At 49.5% G+C, this 20,395-nt stretch overlaps 1 protein-coding gene across 1 annotated transcript in view; it reads right to left on the minus strand.

The window, feature by feature from the left end:
• Window positions 1-20,395, minus strand: part of LOC132805729 (beta-1,4 N-acetylgalactosaminyltransferase 1-like) — a 116,545-nt gene that overhangs the window by 84,729 nt on the left and 11,421 nt on the right. The window contains exon 3 of the mRNA XM_060820950.1: window positions 7,677-7,727. Within this exon, the coding sequence (XP_060676933.1) occupies window positions 7,677-7,681 (5 nt within the window). The 5' untranslated portion in view covers window positions 7,682-7,727. The remainder of the gene's footprint in view (window positions 1-7,676; window positions 7,728-20,395) is intronic.

Here is a 20,395-nt window from a genome sequence, read left to right on the forward strand (position 1 = left end):
ACCGATGCTTGACTCTTGAATGATTCGCTCCCATTCTGTTCACCTCTCAGGTGTTCTGGAACAAAGCACATCCCTTTCATCATTTCGGCTCCTTCTCCGAAACCCTTTCCGTGGCTCAATGCCAAAAGGGTTGTTTCACCAGTCGCTGTGCCATGGGAGATTTTACTCCATCGTGTCAAAGCAAGTTGTTGCCATGGAACTTAAACCGCCAAAGGGAAAGTCAGCCTTCGAAGAGTCTCTCGCAATGGAGGGGGAAGTGAGAAGCTAAGAGTATTCCTGTAGCATTCAACAGATGAAGCTTGGGTTGTTTCCCTCCAAGAGGAGCTGGGATGGACGCCAGCTGAACCATTATGAGCCTGGACATAGCAGATCCACAGAGACTGCCCCCTATTGGTGGAGGCAGAGCACCAGAAGTGGTTGATGAAAAGAACCAAAGGCAACAGGAGGGAAAAAATGATTTTGAACTCAGCATGCAGTCAGGATCTGGACTGCAGTGCCTGGGAAATTGGTGGATACTGTTTCAGCCAATCGCTTTCCAAAAACGAACTGGATCGTGTCTGGAGAGAATGGCTAAAGGCATGGGGACAGCCAGCACACACACCATGGACTGAATTGCCTCCTTCTATGATGCAACCATCTTTTTTTTAATGAATCAGAGGTGTTTCTATGAGTACAGGACCCGAGAGACAGAAGAAAAGAGGTATTTTAGCTCAAGAGGACATCTGACCAGCTCTACTGGTTTGTCTCAGTGGTGATCGGCTGTGAAATACAAAATGGAGGAAGCAGGCAAGTCAGAAGGTAGATTTTGTCCTGCTCACACAGAAATGTTTTCAGTGATTGGTCTCCACCTATGGCAGATTGTTTTTTGTTGCCTTTCAGGGCGTGTGAGGGTCACTGACAAGTCCAGCCCGTTCCTAATTGCCCTTCGAACAGAGGCCTTCCCTCAGCCTTTTCAGGGGGCAGTTGAGAGTTGACCACATTGACTGTTGGTCTGGAAGCGTTTGTAGGCCCAGACCAGGTAAGGATGGTAGATTTCCTTCTCTCAAGGATGTTAGATGGGTTTTTATGACAAATCACTGTTTGTTATCATGTCCTCCATCACTAAGACCAGCTTAAATCTAAATTTATTCAGTGAATTTCAATTCTACCAAGTGGCATGGCAATCCAACAGTGTTACCAATGTGCCACCGCTTCCCCACGAGGTGATGAGCCTTATCAAAGGCCCCAGACCCACAGCAATGTGGGTGACTCTTAACTGCCCTCTGGGCAATTAGGGACAGGCAATAAATGCTGCCTAGCCATGATTTAATGAAAAAAACTTCTTCCAGGTTCTCTCACCCAGAGTTGTCGTGTGGCACAGTGGCTCAGTGGTTAGCACGGCTGCCTCACAGCACCAGGGACCTGGATTCGATTCCCCCCTCAGGCGACTGTCTGTGTGGAGTTTGCACGTTCTCCCCGTGTCTGCGTGGGTTTCCTCCAGGTGCTCTGGTTTCCTTTCACAGTCCAAAGATGTGTGGGCCATGCTCAATTGCCCTATAGTATCCAGGGATGTGCAGGTTAGGTGGGTTAGCCAAGGGAAATGCAGGGTTACAGGGAGAGGGTGAGTCTGAGTGGGATGGCCTTCAGAGGGTCGGTGCAGACCCGATGGGCCAAGTGGCCTCTTAAACACGTTGTAGGGATTGTATGATTGGTGGGTGGCACAGTGGTTAGCACTGCTGCCTCACAGCACCTGAGACCCGGGTTCAATTCCCGACTCAGGCGACTGTCTGTGTGGAGTTTGCACGTTCTCCCCGTGTCTGCGTGGGTTTCCTCCGGGTGCTCCGGTTTCCTCCCACAGTCCAAAGATGTGCGGGTCAGGTGAATTGGCCATGCTAAATTGCCCATAGTGTTAGGTAAGGGGTAAATGTAGGGGAATGGGTGGGTTGCGCTTCGGCGGGTCAGTGTGGACTTGTTGGGCCGAAGGGCCTGTTTCCACACAGTAAGTAATCTAAAACAAATCACACCTGGCATTTAAACCACTGTTGTGAGGTACTTGCCCTTCAAAAGAAACCTAAAGCTTGTCCGTTTGGTTGTCTTTCTGCCAGGTCCGTGGCACGAATGCGCAACGGTCTGACAGTGTCAGGAGCTGATGGAGCTAAACAGCTCCAAAACAAGATCGCCAGAGTGTCTGGGCCCATCGACCTGCGGCAAGCGTATCTCAGCCAGAAACTGGACATTGCACACATGATCAACAGTCCACCAATCCACTGATGATTGGACAATGCTCAGCACCATTGCCATCTCCTCAGACACTGAAGCAGTCAGTGACCAAACGCAGCAAGGTCTGGATGATACTGAGGTTTGGGCTGACAAGTGGCAGGCTATAACTATCGCAAAAAAGAGACAATCTAACCATCATCCCTTGGTGTTCAATGGTGTTACCATCACTGAATCCCCCAGTATCAACATCCTGGGGGTTACCATTGACCAGAAACTCAACTGGACTAGCCATGCTGCAGATGTTGGAAACCTGAAATAAAATTTTAATTCAATCACCATCCCTGGATTATTAACAGCATTACCATCACTGAATCCTCCACTATCAACATCCTGGGGGTTACCATTGACTAGGAACTGACCTGGACTCACCACATAAACACAGCGGCTACAAGAGCAGGGCAGAGGTTAGGAATCCTGCAGTGAGTGACTCCCCTCCTGTCTCCCCAAAGCCTGTCTGCAAGGCACAAGTCAGGAGTGTGAGGGAATACTCCCCACTTGCCCCTGGATGGGGGCAGCTCCAACAACACTCAAGAAGCTCGACACCATCCAGGACAAAGCAGCCGCTTGATTGGCCCGACATCCACAAACACCCCCTCCCTCCCCCCACCGACGCTCAGTAGCAGCAGTGTGTACCATCTACAAGGTGCACTGCAGATATTCACCGAGGCCCTGTTGACTGTAACTCCACATTTATTCACATAACTAAGCTTTGAGTCCTGGCTTACGCAGCCCAGTAAAACATTCGTCCACTAATGCCACAACGTCACTGACAGAAGAAATCTGTCCACCTGTTCTACCTGCCAAACTTTTCAATGCTATCTCTGAAAGTCCAGAGGTACAACTAAACTGGAGATTACAGTGACCTGCATCTCCCTCTGAATTTTATATTTTTCTTTTTTTTTAAAGCATCTCTACCTTCCCCTTTTATTGTTAAAGGTACTTTTCATCTCCCTCGGGTAGGGGTGGAGCACAGTCTGGACTGCGTGTGTTTTTTTGGGGGGAGTGAGGGACTTTTTGACAAACGCGAACCACTGAGTTCAACATCGGGCTCCTCAGAAAATCTGTCGATCGGCAAAAAAAAAGATCAGCACGAGGGGATCGCAAGAAAGATTCTGATGTGTGAGGTTGGAGGGATTGGAGGGTTTGAACTCAAAGGAGAGGGAGGATAAGCGGAGACTTTTTTCCCTGGAATGTCGGAGGCTGAGGGGGGACTTTATAGAGTTTTATTAAATCATGAGGGGGCATGGATAGGGTAAATAGTCGAGGTCTTTTCCCTGGGGTGGGGGGAGTCCAGAACTAGAGGGGCATAGGTTTAGGGGAGAGGGGAAAGATTTAAAAGGGACGTAAGAGGCATCTTTTTCACACAGAGGGTGGTACGTGTGTGGAATGAGCTGCCAGAGGATGTGGTGGAGGCTGGTACAATTGCAGCATTTAAAAGGCATCTGGATGGGTATATGAATAGGAAGGGTTTAGAGGGATAGGGGGCAAACGGGCAGATTAATTTAGGATTAGGGTCGGCATGGACTGGTTGGGCTGAAGGTTCTGTTGCCGTGCTGAGACAAACCTCTTGCTGGTGTAACGGAGATCAGACAGTGAGCTGGCGTTGCCGTGGGAACACACACCTTTACCCGTGTTGTAGCCTGGAGCGTTGGAGAGTGGTTGTGGTGACGCCGATGTGGTTGAGCAGGCATGTCTCCCTGTCATACTGCCTACCATCGGAGGGGGGCGCACGGGTTCAGTCCTCAACCTCTCTGACCACGTCTCTGAATGCACCTTCCTGGCCTGTCAATTCCTGGAATGGGACTCCAACCTGGAGCTCCTAGCTCAGAGGCAGGCTCACTACTCACAGCAACAAACTTCTTACAAAAGGAACCAACGTTTTCTCCTTTTCATCCCTTCCTCCTCCAAACCTTGTGACGGTTGCTGGGATATAACCCCACTGCTACCCAGAAGCCTTTGCCCCCGCGCTGCATTTCTAATTTTAACGCACTTTCCTCAAAAAGTCATTCGTGTTCCTACGTTCTGCTGCATTTCAAACAACAGCAGTGATGTGCGATGCACAGTGACAGTTAGATGATTTGTCTCCATTTCTAATTGTTAAGCTTCAAACGTAAAAAACATTGGGACTTGATCTGCACAGCCAGCTGCTCCAAACCAGAATTAGAAGTGGGCTACCGTCTCGAAACAGCTTAGCCGCTTTTTGTAACCAGGGTCACATGATCTCTTTCCAGCCAATGCTGTCATCATGACTCAGCAGCGCCAGTCAGATGAGTGTCACTGGTTGGCAAGCGTACCAAGCCGAGCGGGTACCAGATGGTGGCACGGTCAGGCTGGATCAGGGCCAATGAGGACTTTGCAATGGCCTGTTCTGCCTCTCGCAATGCAGCACCACCTCTGTGGAACTGACTGCAATAAAAGGGGCAAAGACGGCTCTGGACTGGTTTTAGCCAGGGATTGAACAGCCGCACTGACTGAGGGGCTGCCATCTCGGACAGGACCTCTACCTGGACAGTTCACAGCTCAAGTACCCTCCAAGCATGCCCCTCCCCCCCACACAATGTCTTCATTCTCTCTCTTAATGCCCGACACACCAATCCTCAAGGTGCCCTCTGTACCCGGGCTGACTGAAATGCGGGCAACTGTGTTAGGGGTACCAGTTCATTCCCATGTGTTGTCTAGTCAGTCAGAAAATGGTTTTAATGTCCACTTCCTCCAGTGTTGGAAGATTCATGTTCAATTTCTGGATATTTGAGCTGAGCTCATTATTTTGCAAGTGTATGAATCTGACCCCTGGAATTTGTCGCAGCCCTCTTCAAAATGGCTACTCTCCCCCAATTTGGTGTCACCCGCAAAATTAGAAATTGCACTTCTGATTCAAAATTCCCAATCATCCGCGGAAATTGTGACCAGCAGTGGTTCCAATCCTGACCCCGCCACATCCAACCTTCTACCAGCCTGCCCTGAACTCCCAGCCTTGCTCTGCAATCGGGTCTGTCACTTCTCAGTGACTCACATATTTTCTGATTTTATTCACTAGTTGATGTTTTTTTTAAACTTATTCATTTGTGGGGGTGTAGGTGTCACTGGCTGGGCCCAGCATTTATTGCCCCGTCCCTAGTTGCCCCCCTTGAGAAGGTGGGGGTGAGCTGCCATCTTGAACCGCTGCAGTCCGTGTGCTGTGGGTTGACCCACAATGCCCTGAGGGAGGGAATTCCAGGATTCTGTCCCAGTGACACTGAAGGAACGGCGATATATTTCCAAGTCAGGATGGTGAGGGGCTTGGAGGGGAACTTGCAGGGGGTGGTGTTCCCATGTATCTGCTGCCCTTGTCCTTCTAGATGGAAGTGGTGGTGGGTTTGGAAGGTGCTGCCTGAGGATCTTTGGTGAATTCCTGCAGGGCATCTTGTAGATGGTACACACTGCTGTTACTGAGCGTCGGTGGGGGGAGGGAGGGGATGGTACACACTGCTGTTACTGAGCGTCGGTGGGGGGAGGGAGGGGATGGTACATAGTGCTGTTACTGAGCATCGGTGGGGGGAGGGAGGGGATGGTACACACTGCTGTTACTGAGCATCGGTGGGGGGAGGGAGGGGATGGTACACACTGCTGTTACTGAGCGTCGGTGGGGGGGAGGGAGGGGATGGTACACACTGCTGTTACTGAGCGTCGGTGGGGGGGAGGGAGGGGATGGTACACACTGCTGTTACTGAGCGTCGGTGGGGGGAGGGAGGGGATGGTACACACTGCTGTTACTGAGCGTCGGTGGGGGGAGGGAGGGGATGGTACACACTGCTGTTACTGAGCGTCGGTGGGGGGAGGGAGGGGATGGTACACACTGCTGTTACTGAGCGTCGGTGGGGAGAGGGAGGGGATGGTACACACTGCTGTTACTGAGCGTCGGTGGGGGGAGGGAGGGGGTGTTTGTGGATGTGGGGCCAATCAAGCAGCTGCTTTGTCCTGGATGGTGTGGAGCTTCTTGAGTGTTGTTGGAGCTGCCCCCATCCAGGGGCAAGTGGGGAGTATTCCCTCACACTCCTGACTTGTGCCTTGGAGATGGTGGGACAGACTTTGGGGAGACAGGAGGGGAGTTACTTGCTGTAGGATTCCCAGCCTCTGACCTGCCCTTGTAGTCACAGTATTTACATGGGGAGTCCAATTGAGTTTCTGGTCATTGGTAAACCCCCAAGATGTTGATAATGGGGGATTCAGTGATGGTAACACCATTGAATGTCAAGGGGCAGTGGTTAGATTGTCTCTTACTGGAGATGGTCATAGCCTGGCATTTGTGTGGTGTGAATCTTATTTGCCACTTGTCAGCCCAAGCCTGGGTATTGCCCGGATCTTGCTGCATTTGGACATGAACTGCTTCAGTACCTGAGGAGCTGCGAATGGTGCTGAACACTGTACAATCATCAGTGAACATCCCCCACTTCTGACCTTATGATGGAGGGAAGGTCATTGATGAAGCAGCTGAAGATGGTTGGGCCCAGGACACTACCCTGAGGGACTCCTGCAGAGATGTCCTGGAGCTGAGATGACTGACCTCCAACAACCACAACCATCTTCCTATGTGCCAGGTATGACTCCAACCAGCGGAGAGTTTGCCCCCCGATACCCATTGATTCCAGGTTTGCCAGGGCTCCTTGATGCCACACTCGGCCGAATGCAGCCTTGATGTCAAGGGCTGTCCCTCTCCCCTCCCCTCTGGAGTTCAGCTCTTTTGTCCATGTTTGACCCAAGGCTGTAATGAGGTCAGGAGCTGAGTGACCCTGGTGGGACCCAAACTGGGCGTCACTGAACAGGTTATTGCTGAGCAGGTGCTGCTTGATAGCCCTGTTGGTGACCCCTTCCATCACTTTCCTGATGATCGAGAGGAGACCGATGGGGGCGGTAATTGGCCGGGTTGGATTTGTCCTGCTTTTTTGTACAGGACATACCTGGGCAATATTTCACATTGTCGGGTAGATGCCAGTGTTATAACTGTACTGGAACAGCTTGGCTAGGGGAGCAGCAAGTTCTGGAGCCCAAGTCTTCAGTCCCATTGCTGGAATGTTGTCTGGGCCCATAGCCTTTGCAGTTTGCACCTTACCAAAAGTCTTTGGATCAATTATATCCAGTACTTTGCTATTCTCCACTATCTCGGACTTCTGTAAAAGGCTCAATAGGATTGGTCAAGCAAGAATTCCCCATCTGAAGTACGACTGGCTATTAATTATGATAGTTCTCTTCTCTTGATGTTCTCCTATTCTCTCCTTTGGTCAGAATTCCATCATCTTTCCTATCATTGTTGGTCAACTAACTGGTCTATCATTCCTTGGGTATGCTCTGACCCCCTGCTTTAGTATAGGAATTACAGAAACGAGCTGAACATTTATTCAATCCATTCCACACTTTTAAAACGTTGGAATTGCACTTACCTCATTCCTCATCTCATCAGTCCAAGTCAGTCTTATGGGTGTTCTCTCTCCCTGGTAAACACCAAAGCGAAATAATCATATAATAGTTCTGTCACCGCATTATCATTTTCTTGAGATAGTATCACACTCTATCCACAAACACATTGACTCGAATCCCTTTTACCATCCCCTGAGAAAAAGAACAGGAAATGACATCACCACAGGAAATTGCATCACCAACTCAAGGAAACCCAAACAATAAAGAGAAAGTGGGCCGTGCCACCAGTGCTTCATCCAGAGGCTCACCGATGATGTTGCCTAGTATGGCGATGGAACACCTGAAAACAAACCTTCCAGCAAACCTACATCCAGATGTTATCATGCTCTATTTCTTAACCGTCCTTTTCCCATCAGATCCTTCCATCTCTTCTTGATGTGCTTGTAAAACAGTCGTGTTTCTTTTACGCTCTCCGATAATTTAATTCTCTTCCTTCTCTCTGCTTTCCTAACTGCTTTATGCTGTGTCTCTCCAAACCACTTACTCTCTACCCCCTGCAGTCTGTGTCCTGAATATCTGCATCTAACCCTCAACTGTTCTCTTATGTACTTATGGAGTCTGAGTCGTATTTAGTTTGTTACTTTTTCGGAAAGTATATCCCCCTTCCCGCCTCCCCCCTCTCACACTCACACATACACAAACGCACAAACTCTGTTAACACTATATAAAAGTTTCCCCTTTTGTTTTCTGTCAATATAGTCACCTGGGCCATTTTCTCAAGTGCTATTATCAGCCACTGAAAATCCTCAGTACCCAAATGCCCGAACACACCCTCCAGACGAAGCAGCACTTTACCTGCACTTCCCACAATCTAGTCTACCGCATTCACTGCTCACAATGTGCTCTCCTCTACATTGGGGAAACAAAGTGTAGACCGTCTACACAGAACACCCATGTTCTGCCTGCATACAAGACCCCTGAGCTTCCAGCTGCCTGTCAGTTGAACACCCCACCCAGTCCCCAGGCCAACGTCTCTGTCTCAGGCTTGTTGCAGTGTTCCAGGGAAGCTCAGCACAAGCTGGAAGAACAGCTCCTCATTTTCCACTCGGGAACGCTGCAGCCTTTAGGATCATTATCGAGTTCAATAACTTTGGGGCTTGAGCTCTCCCATGTCCTTACTCCTACCCCCACACACCAGGCCTTGCTATCACCCAGCCCATGGTTAGTCACTAACAGGCCCCATGAACAGCTATTCACCCTCCCAGCCAGATCGCTATCCACTCCTTTGTCTGTCCAACTGTTCTTCTCTCTCTTTGGGCCGTATCCCCATCTATCCTTTACTCCTTATCCCACCCCCACCCCCCACCCACCCTCTCTTCTGCCTAAACTTCAATATTTTCACAGCTACCATCAGTTCTGAGGAAGGGTCACACTACCCGAAACGTTAACTGATTTCTCTCCTCAGGTGGTGCCAGAACTGCTGAGCTTTTCCAGCAATTTCTGTTGTCGTTTCTGATTTACAGCGTCTGCACTTCTTTCGGCTTGTATTTACTCAAAATCAGCTTTCCTGCAATTAAATCTTTTGATTTTCGCCCCACTGCTCGACCTTCATCTTAAACCGTATTATGGTCACTATTGCCTTGATAATCCCCAATTTATACTCCTCTCAACCGCTCTGTTGATTCTCCATTACCAGAGGCAGACAGGGAATCTTCCCTTGTTGTGAGTCGAGTAACACTCTGTCAAACGGGACTGTTTATATTGTGCATCATCAAAAGTTCACAAGACATCCGAGTCGAATTAAGCCATTCGGCCCATTGAGTCTGCTCCGCCACTCGATCATCGCTGATACGCTCCTCACCCCCATTTTCCTGCCTTCGCTCCTTATCCCTCCAACCCATCACCAATTAAAAATCTGTCTTAACTTCTGCTTAAACCTACTCACTGTCCCAGCATCCACCGCACTTTGGGGTAACTAATTCCCACAGATTCACAACCCTCTGGGAGAAGTAGTTTCTCCTCAACTCTGTTTTAAATTTGTCAGTCCTTATCCTACGATGATGACCTCTTGTCCCAGAACGCCCCTCAAGGAAGAAGCATCCACTCCAGGCGTATTTTATCCACCCTTTACATCATCTTAATTACCTCAATTTGATCTCCTCTTATTCTTCTAAATTCCAGAGAGTATAGGCCTAAACGGTTCAATCTCTCTTCATCTGACAATCCTCTGGGATCAATCTGGTGAACTTCCTCTGAACTGCCTCCAATGCTGCTACATTTTTCCTCAAATAAGGAGACCAAAAAACTGTGCACAATACTCCAGGTGCAGTCACAGCAATGCCTTGTATAATTGCAACAGTGCTTCCTTACCGTCATATTTTATTCCTTTAGCTGTAAAAGCCAATGTTCCATTGGCTTTCTTTATTACCTGCTGTACCTGTGTGCTAGTTTTCTGTGCCTCATGAACAGGTACACCCAACTCCCCTCTGCACCGGAGCGCCCCAAACTCTCTCCCCATTTCGATAATAAGTCACCTTCCCATTTTTCCGACCAAAATGCAGTACCTCACACTTATCAGCATTAAACTCCATCTGCCACATTTTGGTCCACTCTCCTTCTATCCCTGTATCCGAGTCGTTAATGTGGATTGGAAATAGCTGGGACCCGAGCACTGAACCCTGTGGCACTCCACTAGTTACATCTTGCCGTCCAGAGAACAAAACCTATTTACCCTGGCTTTTATTGGAAGAGGAATTGAGTTCCGGAGTCCTGAGGTCATGTTGCAGTTGTATAAGACTCTGGTGTGGCCACATCTGGAGTATTGTGTGCAGTTTTGGTCGCCATACTATAGGAAGGATGTGGAGGCACTGGAACGGGTGCAGAGGAGGTTTACCAGGATGTTGCCTGGCATGGTAGGAAGATCGTATGAGGAAAGGCTGAGGCACTTGGGGCTGTTCTCATTGGAGAAAAGAAGGTTTAGGGGAGATTTGATAGAGGTGTACAAGATGATTAGGGGTTTAGATAGGGTTGACCGTGAGAACCTTTTTCCGCGTATGGAGTCAGATATTACGAGGGGGCACAGCTTTAAATTAAGGGGTGGTAGGTATAGGACAGATGTTAGGGGTAGATTCTTTACTCAGCGGGTCGTGAGTTCATGGAATGCCCTGCCAGTAGCAGTGGTGGACTCTCCCTCTTTATGGTCATTTAAACGGGCATTGGATAAGCATATGGAGGTTATTGGGCTAGTGTAGGTTAGGTGGGCTTGGATCGGCGCAACATCGAGGGCCGAAGGGCCTGTACTGCGCTGTATTTTTCTATGTTTCTATGTTCTATGTTCTACCCCGACTCTCTGTCTATCAGCCAGTCATCTATCCAGGCCAATAGATTACCCCGAATCCCATAAGATCCAACCTCATATTTGCTCCTGTATTTCCACTGACTGAATTTCCAAAGATACAAGTCAAGCTCTGTTGACTAGGAATCCAATTCAACCTTGGCACTGAATTTAAATGTTACCACCAACCAAGACAGAAAGAAACTACAATTGAATATTACAATTCAGTTAAAACTTGACTAGATTTAAAAATAGATCAGCCCTTAAAACTAACTGCTACAACACAAAGGGAACTTGTGGGGGGGGACTGGTGCCTGAAACACAGAAAGCTAGCACACAGGGGCAGCAGGGAATCAGGAAGGGTCAGGGAATGTTGGCCCTTATTCCAAGGGGGTTGGAGTATAAGAGTAGGGAAGTCTCACTGTAACTGTACAAGGTGCTGGGGAGACCACATCTGGAGCAGCTCTGGTCCCTTATTGAAGGGAGGATATCATTTCATTGGAGGCAGTTCAGAGAACATTCACTCGGATGATCCCTGCTGTGGAGAAAAGGTGAAACAGGCTGGGAATCTACTCCCTGGAGTTGAGAAGGATGAGAGCTGATCTCAGTGTAACATGTTGGATTCCTCAGGGGCTCGACAGGGTAAATGCTGAGAGGAGGTTTCCCCTCCTGGGGGAGTCTAGGACCAGAATAAAAAGGGGCACCAATTGCAGAGTGAGGAGGAGGAGGAATTGCTCCTCTCAGTGAGTCTGGAATTCTGTACCACAGAGAGCCGTGGGGGCAGAGTCCTTGTGTATAGTTACGGCTGGGATGGACATGACAGTGCTTTCAAGGTCATCGTTAGGTCAGCTTCAATTCAAGAGAGTTCCAGCGTGTCACCATGGCTTCGAAGCGATGGCTGACCGGAGTGAATAGCCCCTCGCACATCCATGTTCCAGCACCAGTGTCTTCCCCACTTCCATCTTGCAGCTCTGTGACATTTCTCATTAGATGTGGAGGAGCCGGTGTTGGACTGGGGTGGACAAAGTTAAAACTCACAACAAGGTGGGCGGCACGGTGGCACAGTGGTTAGCACTGCTGCCTCACAGCGCCTGAGACCCGGGTTCAATTCCCGCCTCAGGCGACTGACTGTGTGGAGTTTGCACGTTCTCCCCGTGTCTGCGTGGGTTTCCTCCGGGTGCTCCGGTTTCCTCCCACAGTCCAAAGATGTGCGGGTCAGGTGAATTGGCCATGCTAAGTTGTCCGTAGTGTTAGGTTAGGGGTATGGGTGGGTTGTGTTTCGGCGGGTCGGTGTGGACTTGTTGGGCCGAAGGGCCTGTTTCCACACTGTAAGTAATCTAATCTAAACCAGTTTATAGTCCAACAGGTTTGTTTGGAGGCACTAGCTTTCGGAGTGCAGCTCCTTCATCACATAACTAGTTACCTGGTGTTGTGGGAGTTTTCGCCATCTCTCACAAGGTCCAGCCTAAAAACTCCGTTGCCCAGAGGGCTCCACGTTTGGCACTTTGTCCACCCAATGACATTCCGAGCCTTCGGAAAGCAAAGGCGGATACCTCCTCCATCGTCAAACAGAAGGGGGGGGAAAAAAAACTTTGTGAGCCCACGAATCCCTGTCCTTTCAACTTTACCAGCTCTTTCGGCAGCTTAATGTCGATGAAAGTAAGCACAATGTGTCCGGGACTGATGGGGGAAAGCAGCCAGAACCAGCCTCCCAAGCCCTGGACAGGACATAGAGCAAAACAGCGCAGTACAGGCCCTTCGGCCCTCGATGTTGCGCCGACCTGTCATACCAATCTGAAGCCCATCTAACCTACACTACTCCATGTACGTCCATACTGAGTGAGTGTTCCTTCCTGAGCCTCCAATCTCTACCATTACTGGATAGAGTTCGGTCTCCTCATGGAGAGATGTAGGGGAACATAGGTTTAAGGCAAGAGGAGGAAAGTTGATGTAGAAGGCAAGGTTTTCTTAAAACCCAGAGGGCAGTAGGTATCTGGAACACGCTGCCAGGGGGAGAGGGTGGAAGCAACATCGAAGAGGCATGGAGTCGAAAAGTGTGGCGCTGGAAAAGCACAGCCAGTCAGACTGCACCCAGGCCGGAGAGTCAACATTTCAGGCATAAGGCCTTCATCAGGGATGAAGAGGCATTGAGACAGACACATGAATACAGGGATATGGACAGTGTGCAGGCAGATGGGATGAGTTGAGAATGACATCCCAGCACAGACACGGTGGGCCGAAGGGCCTGTTCCTGTGCTGTACTGTTCTACATACTTGTCATAGAGATGTACAGCACGGAAACAGACCCTTCAGTCCAACCCATCCATGCTGACCAGATATCCCAACCCAATCTAGTCCAGCACCCGGCCCATATCCCTCCAAACCCTTCCCATTCATATACCCATTCAAATGCCTCTTAAATGTTGTAATTGTACCAGCCTCCACCACTTCCTCTGGCAGCTCATTCCATACACGTACCACCCTCTGTGTGAAAACGTTGCCCCTTAGGTCCCTTTTAAATTTATCCCCTCTCACTCAACCTATACCCTCTAGTTCTTGACCTTCCTACTTCAGGGAAAAGACCTTGTCTATTTACCCTATCCATGCCCCTCATGATTTTATAAACCTCTATAAGGTCACCCCTCAGCCTCCGACGCTCCAGGGAAAACAGCCCCAGCCTATTCAGCCTCTCCCTGTAGCTCAAACCCTCCAACCCTGGCAACATCCTTGTAAATCTTTTCAGGTTTCACAATATCTTTCCGATAGGAAGGAGACCAGAATTGCACTCAATATTCCAAAAGTGGCCTAACCAATGTCCTGAACAGCCGCAACATGACCTCCCAACTCCTGTACTCAATACTCTGACCAATAAAGGAAAGCATACCAAACACCTTCTTCACTAGCCTATCTACCTGCGACTCCACTTTCAAGGAGCTATGAACCTGCACTCCAAGGTCTCTTTGTTCAGCCACACTCCCTGGGACCTTACCATTAAGTGTGTAAGTCCTGCGAAGATTTGCTTTCCCAAAATGCGGCACCTCACATTTATCTGAATTAAACTCCATCTGCCACTTCTCAGCCCATTGGCCCATCTGGTCCAGATCCTGTTGTAATCTGAGGTAACCCTCTTTGCTGTCCACTACACCTCCAATTTTGGTGTCATCTGCAAACTTACTAACTGTACCCCTTATGTTCACATCCAAATCATTTATATAAATGATGAAAAGTAGAGGACCCAGCACCGATCCTTGTGGCACTCCACTGGTCACAGGCCTCCAGTCTGAAAAACAACCCTCCACCACCACCCTCTGTCTTCTACCTTTGAGCCAGTTCTGTATCCAAATGGCTAGTTCTCCCTGTATTCCAGTGGGATCTAACCTTGTTAATCAGTCTCCCATTCCCTTCTCCAGAAGGGGCGGAGTCACTGAGCTCCTTTGATTTAATTGATTTTTATTTGGTTGATGAGGGAGTTAAAGGTTGGCGCAGATGGGAAAGTTAAGGCCATAATCAAATCGGTCACAAACTCATCGAACGGCAGAGGAGGATTGACTGGGCCGAATGGCCTCCTCTCGTTCTCAACTCTGTTTATTTTCATTGTCTTGCTCTCGCTTTCCCAATCTCGTCCACACCGCTGTGGTCAGCGCTTGTGTGACAATCCGCCCCACCGCCCCCCAACCCCTCCCTCCACATTTGTAAAGAGGAGACAGGTCTGTGTTTGTGCTTAAGCTCCAACTGAGCTTCCTCTCATCCCTTCGTCCTCCCCGTTCTATCCTCATGGCGTTGTAGTGCACCGTCGCCATCTTCAAATCAATTCTCAAGGCTGCAAATCTTCACCTTCCCAGTCTTTGTTTCTGAGGACCGCCCGCTATCAGGTGAAAATTCCGACCCTGCCCCAACCATCCAAAATGCCCCAACCAACCACTGCTGCCCTGCTCGTCTCTCCTCGTCCTATCAACCTCTGGCACCGGCTTTCACGATTAGGCCCGAGACCCTACTTCCCCTGACACTTCTCAAAAAGCCATTGTTTCAGAGGACAAAGTAGCACATTGTTCAACGGCGAACAAGTGGATCACACATTTTACTGATGTTAAACGGGACAAGCAACACACTCCACACACAGCAACGACACACAAAGGCCAGCATTCTGCCAACCCCATGTAGCGGGCACACGAGACAGAAAAGAAACAATCCTGCACCGATTCCACACTCTGTACAATTCTTATCGGCTGAAGTGTTTCCGAAAGGAAGCACGATTCAGCACAGATGGAGGCCACTCAGCCTCTGGCACATCAATGTCTGCTTCCTTAAACCACCTCTGCCCGCTGCAACGTTGTTTCCCCTCTTCCAGGCAAATGATCAAATTCCTTTGGGAAGGGCCACGATTAAAATCGAAGACAGTCCCAGGCAGTACGTCTCCCCATCCTGAATATAAGCTACCTACTCTTGTTCCCGTCGTTTGTGTCATAGTTTCTAATCAACCTCGTCAAAGATGGCCAGATGCACCTCTGGGGCAGGTGGGATTTGAACCCGGGCCTCTTAGTCCAGAGGTAGGGACACTACCAATGCACCATAAAAGCCCATCTCATGCCTGACATATGTGTGCCTTGCCAGTTTGTGAGGTGGACCTATCCAGAGTCAGAGATGTACAGCACAGAAACAGACCCTTCGGCCCAACCCGTCCATGCCGACCAGATATCCCAACCCAATCTAGTCCCATTCCTCAGCACTTGGCCCATGTCCCTCGAAACCCTTCCTATTCACATACCCATCCTTTCAAACACTCAGTAATTCATCTGTCTGATTAATGAGCTGAAATATAAAATAGAGGCTGCAATTACTTTCGACTCAAAAGAATGGCCAGCATTCATTTTACTTTCTTAAAAAATTGAATCAGAAACAAACCCTGTTGTGACTTAAAACGAAAAGGCCAGGGAATCTCCTCGCTTGAAATTCTGGTCTCCCTGCTATAGGAAGGATGTTATGAAATTTGAAAGGGTTCAGAAAAGATGTGGGCAGCACGGTGGCACAGTGGTTAGCACTGCTGCAGGTTCAATTCCCGACTCAGGCGTTCTCCCCGTGTCTGCGTGGGTTTCCTCCAGGTGCTCCGGTTTCCTCCCACAGTCCAAAGATGTGCAGGTCAGGTGAATTGGCCATGCTAAATTGCCCGTAGTGTTAGGTAAGGGGTAAATGTGGGGTATGGGTGGGTTGCGGGTCGGTGTGGACTTGTTGGGCTGAAGGGCCTGTTTCCACACTCTAAGTAATCTAATCTAATCTTTTTTACAAAGCAGTTATAAGGTTTGAGCTCTAGGGAGAGGCTGATCAGGCTGAAGCTGTTTTCCCTGGAGCGTCGGAGGCTGAGGGGTGACCTTATAGAGGTTTATAAAATTATGAGGGGCATGGATAGGGTGAATAGACAAAGTCTTTTCCCTGGGGTGGGGGAGTCCTGAACTATTTGACAATGAAGATTAGTTTGATCTTAGAGTAGAATAAAAGGTCAGCACAACATCGCAGGCCGAAGGGCCTGTACTGTTCTACGTAGAGGGCATAGATTTAAGATGAAAGGGGAAAGATTTAAAAGAGATGTAAGGGGCAACTTCTTCACATAGAGGGTGGTGTGTGTATGGAATGAGCTGCGAGAGGAATAACTCGATAAAACAATTCAAGCCTGTCTAGTCTCTCCTTTTAGCTCGATTACTCCATCCCAGGCAACACCCTGGTGAACCTCCTCTGTACCCCCCTCTGCTGCGATCGCATCCTTCCTGTAGTGAGGTGACCTGAACTGCACACAGCGCTCCAGTGGTAGCCTGACCAACGCTCTGTACAACTCCAACATCACCCCCTTGCTCTTATACTCTACACCACCACTGATGAAAGTAAGAGAGTAGGAGATTCAAAGGATTTGCAAAACCCTTAATGAACTGATTTCTCTGCATTTTGGTTTCAAATTGCTGCTCCCTTATTGGGAGATGCTGCCCCATAAGGGGGTAACAGCCTCTCAGCATCCACCCTGTCAAGCCCCCTCAGGTATATAATTCTTTGAAGTTTGTATCACATATAGAAAGGTGTTTAGCATGCTTGCCTTCATTGCTCAGTCCTCTGAGTATAGGAGTGGGAATGTCATGTTGAGGTTGTTCAGGACATTGGTGAGGCCATTTCTGGAGAACCATGTCCAGTTCAGGCCCCCACCTCCCCGATCACAGATAGAAGATAGAATCCCCGCAGTGTGGAAACAGGCCCTTCGGCCCAACAAGTCCACACCGACTCTCTGAAGACTAACCCACACAGACACCACCATCACCATCCCTGGATACATCCTGTCCCACCAGCAGGACAGACCCAGCTGAGGTGGGGATACAGTCGGGAGGGAGTTACCCTGGGAGTTGTCAGCATTGACTCTGGGCCCCATGAAGTCTCATGGCTTCAGGTTAAACCTGGACAAGGAACCCTCCTGCTGATTCCCACGTACCATCCTCCCTCGGCTGATGAATCAGTACTCCTCCACATGGAACAGCACTTAGAGGAAGCACTGAGGGTGGCAAGGTCACAGAGTGTACCCTGGGTGGGGGATCTCAATGTCCACCACCAAGAGGGGCTCAGCAGCAGCAGTGTTACTGACCGAGCTGGTCAGGTCCTAAAGGACATAGCTGCTACCCTGGGTCTGCGGCAGGTGGTGGGGGAACCAACAAGAGGGAAAAACATCCTCAACCTCATCCTGACCAATCTGCCAGCTGCAGATGTATCTGTCCATGACAGTATCGGTAAGAGTGACCACCACACAGTCCTTGTGGAGACAAAGTCCCACCTTCACATTGAGAATACCCTCCATCGTGTTGTATGGCACTATCACTGAGCTCAATGGGACAGACTCCAAACAGATCTAGCAACTCAGGACTGGGCATCCATGAGGCTCTGTGGGCCATCAGCAGCAGCAGAACTGTACTCCAGCCCAATCTGTAACCTCATGGCCCGGCAATATCCCCCACTCAACCATTACCATCAAGCCAGGGGATCAACCCTGGTTCAATGGAGAGTGCAGGAGGGCATGGCAGGAGCAGCACTAGGCATTCCTGAAGGTGAGATGTTAACCTGGTGAAGCCACCAAACAGGATTACTTACACGCCAAACAGCAGAAGCAGCAAGTGATAGACAGAGCTAAGCGATCCCACAATCACTGGATCAGATCTAAGCTCTGCAGTGCTGCCATATCCAGTGGTGAATGGTGGTGGGCGATTAAACAACTCACTGGAGGAGGAGCCCCCACAAATCTCCCCATCCTCGATGATGGAGGAGCCCAGCACATCAGGGCAAAAGGTCAGGCTGAAGCTTTCACAGCAATCTTCAGCCAGAAGTGCTGAGTGGATGATCCATCTCGGCCTCCTCCAGTGATCCCCAGCATCACAGATCCCAGCCTCCAGCCAATCCGATTCACTCCATGTGATATCAGCAACGGTTGGAGACACTGGATACTGCAAAGGCTATGGGCCCTGACAACATTCCAGCAATGGGACTGAAGACTTGTGCTCCAGAACTTGCTGCTCCCCCAGCCAAGCTGTTCCGGTACAGTTATAACACTGGCATCTACCCGACAATGTGGAAAGTTACCCAGGTATGTCCTGTACAAAAAAGCAGGACAAATCCAACCCGGCCAATTACCGTCCCCATCGGTCTCCTCTCGATCATCAGGAAAGTGATGGAAGGTGTCACCAACAGTGCTATCAAGCAGCACCTGCTCAGCAATAACCTGCTCAGTGACGCCCAGTTTGGGTCCCACCAGGGTCACTCAGCTCCTGACCTCATTACAGCCTTGCACACAGGAAGGTGGTTGTGGTTGTTGGAGGTCAGTCATCTCAGCTCCAGGACATCTCTGCAGGAGTCCCTCAGGGTAGTGTCCTGGGCCCAACCATCTTCAGCTGCTTCATCAATGACCTTCCCTCCATCATAAGGTCAGAAGTGGGGGATGTTCACTGATGATTGTACAGTGTTCAGCACCTTTCGCAGCTCCTCAGGTACTGAAGCAGTTCATGTCCAAATGCAACAAGATCTGGGCAATGCCCAGGCTTGGGCTGACAAGCACCATACAAGTGCCAGGCTCTAACCATCTCCAACAAGACAGAATCTAACTATCACCCCTTGACATTCAGCGGTGTTACTGTCAATGAATCACCTCATTCAACATCCTGGGGGGAATTACGATTGATCAGAAACTCAACTAGACTCACCACATAAGCACAGTGGGTACAGGAGCAGGTCAGTAGCTGGGAATCCTGCAGTGAGCAACTCCCCTCCTGACTCCCAAAAGCCTGTCCCATCATCTCCAAGGCACAAGTCAGGAGTGTGATGGAATACTCCCCACTTGCCCCTGGATGGGGGCAGCTCCAACAACACTCAAGAAGCTCGACACCATCCAGGACAAAGCAGCTGCTTGATTGGCCCCACATCCACAAACACCCCCTCCCTCCCCCCACCGACGCTCAGTAACAGCAGTGTGTACCATCTACAAGATGCACTGCAGACATTCACCAAAGATCCTCAGACAGCACCTTCCAAACCCACGGCCACTTCCATCTAGAAGGACAAGGGCAGCAGATACATGGGAACACCACCCCCTGCAAGTTCCCCTCCGAGCCCCTCACCATCCTGGCTTGGAAATATATCACCGTTCCTTCAGTGTCACTGGGTCAGAATCCTGGAATTCCCCTCCCTCAGGGCATTGTGGGTCAAACCACAGCACACGGACTGCAGCGGTTCAAGATGGCAGCTCACCCCCACCTTCTCAATTCCCCTCCCTCAGGGCGTTAAGTTCAATTCAGCAAAGAGCAATGGTACATCCCATGGATCGTTGGTAGATGTGAACATGGGTCTTAGCAGTGAGAAAACGGTTTGTGAACCCATCACGCCAACTCCCCTCACAATGGCGAACACTTTTGTGTGTCTTTGTCTGTGTAACTAATTCATGACTGCAATTCTATAGAAGATGTATCACATTCCATCACACATCATGAGTTTGTAATTGCAGACGGACATTTTCCAAAGTTGAATGAATACAAAAAATGTCCCAGCATGGGTATGGTTTGACTAAATCACAGATGGTGACAGATATGAGTCAGTTCTTTGGATCCTATCTAGATGGGCTGCACACGGCTGGGAAAATAACAGCATTTCATGATACACAACACGATAGATGTGCAAATCAGCCAGCACATTTAGGAGAGTGAGAGACAGCTTATAGCTCTCGAATCTCCTGAACGCGTTCGCCAACATAAAGCCCTCTGCCACTTGTCTCAGGCTTGCTCAGTGACTGAAATGGCACAGTGACTGTCATTTCAACTCACTGCAGAAAATTAGGTCTAGCAATTAGCAGCGCAAGGATCTTTTTAAAACGAATTTTCTATCCAACGCCAATCGACC

Source organism: Hemiscyllium ocellatum, chromosome X, assembly GCF_020745735.1.
Source record: "Hemiscyllium ocellatum isolate sHemOce1 chromosome X, sHemOce1.pat.X.cur, whole genome shotgun sequence".
Taxonomy (NCBI): domain Eukaryota; kingdom Metazoa; phylum Chordata; class Chondrichthyes; order Orectolobiformes; family Hemiscylliidae; genus Hemiscyllium; species Hemiscyllium ocellatum.